The sequence below is a fragment of the Limulus polyphemus genome, unplaced genomic scaffold (assembly GCF_000517525.1).
Source record: "Limulus polyphemus unplaced genomic scaffold, Limulus_polyphemus-2.1.2 Scaffold13241, whole genome shotgun sequence".
Classification (NCBI taxonomy): domain Eukaryota; kingdom Metazoa; phylum Arthropoda; class Merostomata; order Xiphosura; family Limulidae; genus Limulus; species Limulus polyphemus.
The window spans coordinates 2002-9272 of NW_013678851.1; the positions used below are offsets into that span (position 1 = coordinate 2002).

The 7271-nt window shown below is 32.5% G+C and overlaps 1 protein-coding gene across 1 annotated transcript; it reads left to right on the forward strand.

Annotated features, from left to right (window-relative positions):
• Positions 1-496: 496 nt before the first annotated feature.
• On the forward strand, positions 497-4277 carry LOC106477185 (glutamate-gated chloride channel-like; the record flags this gene model as incomplete). The annotated part of the gene is made up of 3 exons (XM_013937775.2): positions 497-655; positions 2074-2453; positions 4053-4277. Coding segments are annotated over 3 exons (764 nt in total), but the record flags the coding sequence as incomplete, so codon positions are not given.
• Positions 4278-7271: the final 2994 nt, after the last annotated feature.

The following is a 7271-nucleotide window of genomic DNA, read 5'->3' on the forward strand; positions in this document are numbered from 1 at the left end:
ACCTTCACAGACGTTTCTTAATTAATATGAAACTTATTATCTGTGACTTATTTAACTTCATCTCCCTTCACAGACGTTTCTTAATTAATATGAAACTTATTATCTGTGACTTATTTAACTTCATCTCCCTTCACAGACGTTTCTTAATTAATATGAAAACTTATTATCTGTTACTTATTTAACCTCACCTACCTTCACAGACAACGTTTCTTAATGAATATGAAACATATTATCTGTGACTTATTTAACCTCACCTACCTTCACAGACGACGTTTCTTAATTAATATGAAAACATATTATCTGTGACTTATTTAACCTCACATACCTTCACAGACGACGTTTCTTAATTAATACGAAAACTTATTATCTGTGACTTATTTAACCTCACCTACCTTCACCTATATTTCATTTTTACTAATTTTTATCTGGACCGTTTCTAGATTTTAAGCGATCAAAACTTCTGGATCACTAACCAATTGCTTGTCGTTCACCTTAGATTCATATTCAGACGATATCGTTCAGCTTCGATGGACAGGAGAAAGTAGGGGGCGCTACGACTGGATGTCTAGTGTAAAAGTTGTAGGAGATATTGAACTGCCGGAATACCGATTTGTGAAACTGGAAACAAAGACAGAAGTAACCGTTTGGAACACAGGTTGTGAATAAACCGCAAACAAAACAGATAAAAAAATTGATGTGTATCTTTCATTTGACAGAGATAATATAAAGCCAAGTTTGTGATATCGATAATATTGATCAATGATCAGTGGATGAATATGTGAATCGAGAACAATTCACAGATCTGTGTAGTTTTAGACCTTCCCGAGACTAGACTTATTTTATTTATTTTTAACGATCTAAAGATCCTGAATAGAAAGATCTTAGTAGTTTTATTTAGTTTAAGATATTGGTAGTTTTATTTAGTTTAAGATCTTGGTAATTTTATTTAGTTGGTAGTTTTATTTAGTTTAAGATATTGGTAGTTTTATTTAGTTTAAGGTATTGATAGTTTTATTTAGTTGGTAGTTTTATTTAGTTTAAGATCTTGGTAGTTTTATTTAGTTGGTAGTTTTATTTAGTTTAAGATCTTGGTAGTTTTATTTAGTTTAAGATCTTGGTAGTTTTATTTAGTTTAAGATCATGGTAGTTTTATTTAGTTTAAGATCATGGTAGTTTTATTTAGTTGGTAGTTTTATTTAGTTTAAGATCTTGGTAGTTTTATTTAGTTTAAGATCATGGTAGTTTTATTTAGTTTCTTTCCTCCTCCACTTTCTGTTACTTCCTTTATGTTGTTACTGCTCCATATCAGTTCTTCAGTTTTTTGTTTGCTTGTTTTTATATATGTTAACTTAACTTGTTAACTTCACATCCGTTTGCGTGAAGAGAGACAACTGTCCATCCCTGGCCTTATGTTTAAATGTCTACCATGGTTGTTTTTCGGTAAAGATGTTCACTATCCAAGATCTAAAGAACTCTGCGCATTCCTCTTTTTTTTCTTTGGTTTTGTGTTTAATAATCCCAGAAAAGTGCACATGGCCATCAAAACCCCTTTTAAAAATCTAATCTAATCTAATGACAAATGCGTAGAGGGGAATATTGTGGAGTGAATATTTACTGAGAGAGAAGTCTCCAAACCCTTTCAGACTTTTGTCAAACAATAAAAATAATACCATCCTGCAAGGGGTACTGTCATGAAATGTCTAAACGTAGGCGGTGAAATTAATTAATATTATTTATAGTATCTGTGTACCAGATCACGAAATCCCAATTTTAAATATATATAAATAAATACATTTTGTTAAATTTATTTTCTTCGTGTAAGTAGAAAAAAAAAGAGTGGAGTGTTCTGTCCGTGTATCTTTAAATACAAAACAAAATTGATTGCTATATCTAACATTGGAATGTATTAATTTCATAGAATTGTAGATTGTAGTATAATTTTGTTTCTGTGTAAAAAAGTTCACACTTTTGAAAAGAAGAAAAGTCTTCATATTTCTTTTACAAACTAATATATGTTTTGTTGTAATATTTGGATTATTTAGTTTTTATTTGTCTTTTTTATATATTTTATAGGTAATTACAGCACTCTTGTTGTTCGCTTCATTTTTGCTCGCCATCTAACGGCCTACTTAGTAAATACTTATATTCCAAGCAGCCTAGTGGTGGTGATGTCATGGTTGTCGTTTTGGTTGGACATTAACGCCGTTCCGGCGCGCATTACACTCGGCGTCACTTCCCTACTGACACTCGTGACTCAAGTTGTCCAATCACGAAGCGCCATTCCTCCTGTGGGTTACGTCAACGCTCTGGATATTTGGTTATTTGTTTGTCTGAATGTCGTCTTTGCAACGCTGCTAGAATACGCCATAGCCTACACCATTAGCCTCAAAACTAAGCCCAATAAAATTGGAGTAAACCCATTGGCTGGGAAATATTTTGGAAATTTCGATAAGGTTTGATGATTAAAGTTTTCACTTTTAACATAAATGAAGAATGTCTTATTAGGTATTATAAAATAACAAACTGTTGTCATACTAAAACCAATCATTTGTTCAGAGAAAGCATTATAAATTATATATAAAGTTTTAGTTTAATATTTCCAAAAATATTCTCTATCTGATAAATTAATTGTAAAAAAATAATAATAAAAAATCCACAAATGACGTAGAGGCCAAATATATTCTTTGGTTTGCTGCTCCCTCTACAGATGCCCCCCCCCCCCCCCAGTGGTGAAGCGGTAAGTCTGAAGAAGTATAACGCTAAAAACCGAATTTAGATACCTGTAGCGGACACACGGCAGAGATAGCCTCTTGTATAGCTCGGCCTTTAACTATAAACAAACAAAAGCTCTCCGCAGTAGACTAGTTTCGCCGAAATCACAGTACTATATAAGAAAGCAAATCTAACAAGTACAATCGGCTTCTTATAGAGATGGAAATATTTAATTGTTTTGATTAATCCATGGTTTCTTTCTTTTCTTCTCACATTTTGTGAGGAAAAGAAAAATCCAAAAATGACGTACCAGCTAACCCTAACTCGTTAACAAATTATGAATAATTAATTATTACAGGATAGTATTCAAATAATTAATGCGTTTTAGGCTATTAATTATAGACAAAGGACTTTATTTCAAACTCTACAAAGTTTCTTTATCATATGTTAGTATGTAAACACGTACATTACATAAATTTTCTTGAAAACACCCCGGACATGCGCAGTCGAAGAGAATTTCAGAAAAATCAATTGAGCTCTGTATCGGTGACATTAGTATAAAGAATGAAGGTTGAGTTTCAAAGACATTTTTTATATTTTTCGATTCAGTAAATCTGGAGTATTGTCTGAAAAATTCAAGTCTAAACTAAATCTAGGACAACCGGGAAACTTTAACAATTATCACCCAAAATATATATATATATCTTACCAACGTTTCGCGACATCAAGAGATTGTTATATTTATATCCTAACAGTATAGTATATTGTGCAAACCGTGTTGGTATTATATAACTATTCCTTGATATGGTGAAACGTTGGTAATAAAAATATATTTTCTGTTGATTAATCGTATTTGTTATAATTTCATAATGTTCCAGCTTCCATTTTGATAATTAAAAAAAAACAACCGAAAAACCAGATTATGTTAGCGTTGTGTGAAAATTCTGAAGAGCCAAACAAACTATAAGGAAAGAAAACACCACGCAACAACGCCCTCTATTAACTTTTATATTTCTTTATTGCAACAAAAGAAAAACGAAAACCAGAGATGTATGTAACGTCACACATTTTAGTGAGTTCAGAATTGAGACGAAAATTGTGATATTTTTATCAAACGTTTATAAAGTGGTGTATTTAATATTTAAAAAAAAATTTACGTCAACGAATTTTTAAACTTTATCATTTTAGATAAGTTTATCAGGGACAATCTTTTTTTTTGCCTTTGCTTTGAAAAATGTTATAAAAACAGTTGAATACAGGCAGACGTATTTATTAATTTTAGCGAAAACAACAACATGAAAGTCACTTAAATACTGTTATTTTTTTTTATTCGTTAACAGAAAAATCCCGAGAAAAACGATCGGAATGCCATCGCTAATTCGACTAAAACTCGTTCGCCTACACAAGCTTGGACCAATCCAAACATAGGACACGCCAATCAAACTATTGAAAAACCATCAACGAGAAACGTTAGCAAAGTTGATCTGTTCTCTAGGGTTATATTTCCTACTTGTTTCGCATCTTTTGTGATCGTGTACTGGGTATATTACATGTACGATTATTAACCGACTATATACGAAGCACTACTCAAAAAAAATATATGTGTAATTTGACAGGTTTCAACGCTGACAAACTTTATAAACTCTTTGGCGTTTATGTACGGAATCGCGTAAAAGGTTTGTATCATTGTTTAATCGTAAAGAACCGTTACTGTTAGGCCAAACGAAAAGAATCAAAAACTTGTTAGGCCTAACGCGGTTACTGAATAGGAATCAATGGTCTTTATAATACATAGACTGCTCGTTGAGCCGCCATGTTTGAAAGGTAACAAAATGCTGTGGCTGATACCGTATTGTCAATCGTGTATTTTCTACCATTGGTAACCCTACGAATACAAATTATTTATAAAAATTTACAAAATGCTTTATAAATTTACATCATCAATAACTCAATTTTCTCCTTAAAGTAAAATATAAGGATAGTCAAATAATAATATATCTGATGGCAGCAACCACTCGCCTGAAACAATCCAACTTGAAATTAATATACGTTGAACATATTTTGATACTCTTCGTGGTCTTTCAGTTCTCACTATGTACTTTTCTAATCCACACTGTTTTAACTTTTTCTCAATGCAGCAAAAAAAGAAAACCTGAAAATTCGAACTATCTTACATGCGGATTACATCACATTATATAATAATTAGGCCTATTTGAAAAACCGTTTGTATATTTATGTACCTAAAAAAATTGATAAGTCTATTGGGATGTTATTTACGTTGCAGAAAATTAGAAATTTAAATCACTTTCAGTGAGATTAAAATTAAATTTTTCTAAGAATTACGTATCTTAGAAAATCTATCTACTTTTCAAATAAATAGCTACACAAAAAGAGACGACACTGTTGAACTTCTGGAATATTAGCCTAACAAATAATAACTATACACGCAGGAGAGGGTTCGTTAGGAACCCCCCTATTTTTGTGATGTACGTAAGTTATTTATGGATAAGCGCCCTGGACGAATGAAGTATGCTAATACGTTATTTCAGTACCTATATGATAGCCAATGATTGAAACAGAGTTGTATAAATAGGTAATATCATTTAACAAATAATAACTACTCGGCATGTATATAGTACAGTACTTTACTGTAATGAAATATACATGTTTATGTTAATTTAAGTCTTAACTCCCCATGCAGTGTTACAATATAATGATGATTTGTTGACTTTTTCATTGGATGTTTATGTAAACAGCCATGCAATTGTTTTAATTTCTTGGGGGACATGCACTAGCATGTGTTGGCTTTTGACCTCACAAATTAGAACCCTTTTTCAAACATTCCAGGAACGTCCCTGTTTATATTACTAAATAATATTAATCTTCCAGCACAAATACACACGCACACACAACAACAACAACAAAAGAAACACCGACTTCACGGTTATAGTGTGTTCATCAAGAGTTTTTTATGTTATCCGGGCGTCATTTTGATGGGACTATACCATTGGTTGAGCAATCTATGTTTTACAGGCTATTGAAATAAAGAATAATCTGTTCGGCCTAACGGCAACGAAAATAATCTCAGTGACACAGTTTAGAAAGACGACAAACAAATTCGGAGAAATTTTACCAGCACGTGTTAACGTTTATTGTTGTATTACAGTAACATTCAATCAGTTTTGTAACGTGTGGCACGCGAAAACGATCGTAAGCAAGAACGTTGTTTGTTATCTTGTGATTTCCGTCCTTTGAACAGCACTAAAACTTTATAACTGATAAAATAAGTCTGAGTAATAGGTTTTGTTCTTGGTGAATATAAATATATTAACTTGTGTTAACACAATGTATTATGGGTGTCATATTGATTATTTGACATTTTATTTAACCTGCTGTTACAAGTAGTATTGAAAGTTTAAAACATTTAAACCTTTCATTTTTTACGTCAACTAATTTAATTTCAATAAAAAGAAACATTTACTGACTCACTATTGTAATCCAAACACAGTCTTAAATATTTTAATAAAAGCTGTGAGAGTAGCATATATTATTTGGTTTTATTTGAAACTTCATATCAATGAATGTGACCGTCACATTATAACCACCTATTATTGAAAGATTGAGCATGTTTGGGGACAGAATTCGAACCTGTGACCTACAGGATGTGAATCGAGTGTCCTAACCAAGACTTAAATATACGTATACGTTCAGTAATGGGGGGGGGGACGTCATCCATTTACGTCCAAAAACTGTGCAATATATATATATATAAAGATAATTATTTTATTAAACAATTACAATTTCCCATATAATATTGTTACGTTTCCGTTCGTTCGTTAATTTTCCGTAAATTCGTTCCGACGAAACTTTAGCGACACAAGTCCTTTCTTAAATAAAACTGGTTTATTCTTTCCGAATACAACTTTACGATACACTTAATTTCAACAGTCGCGCTATAACAACGCTATAACTCACTTCTCACGTGGCCAACAATATTTTGTCCGCATACATTCAATTACTCATTACCTCTGACTGCAGTTCAATTTACTCATTGTTCCGTCACGTTGTGACCATCTTATATATACCAGACTACCCCTAATCTAGTAGTCTCCCGACAATTCACGATGGAACAGGATATTTCTAGAAAGAGGTGGCGTGATACTAGTCACGTGACCTCGCTGACGCAACAATATACTAGTGCAGGTTAAATAGGTTTAACCACTCTAATTGTTCTTCTCTTTTCGAGCCTTATATAGCTCCACATTTTAAAAGTTTTATGAAGAAAAACTACTTTTTTTTTTTGATATATAAAATACTCTTTGATATGTGGTCCATTGTGAATTAGTGGTTAGTGAGTCGACGAGTCGAGCTGCGGACCAAAACGTCAAGGCACAATATATGAGACGTGATGCTATCGAACACCCTCCGCCATTGTGGAAGCTGGTGAACGGGCTGACTGTGTTTCCTTTGGTGATATGGGTGGTTGACCTGGTCGCTTAATCCACGTGTATGTCAAATGACGTTTAGATTTAGACTTCAATCCATTATGCATATACGCG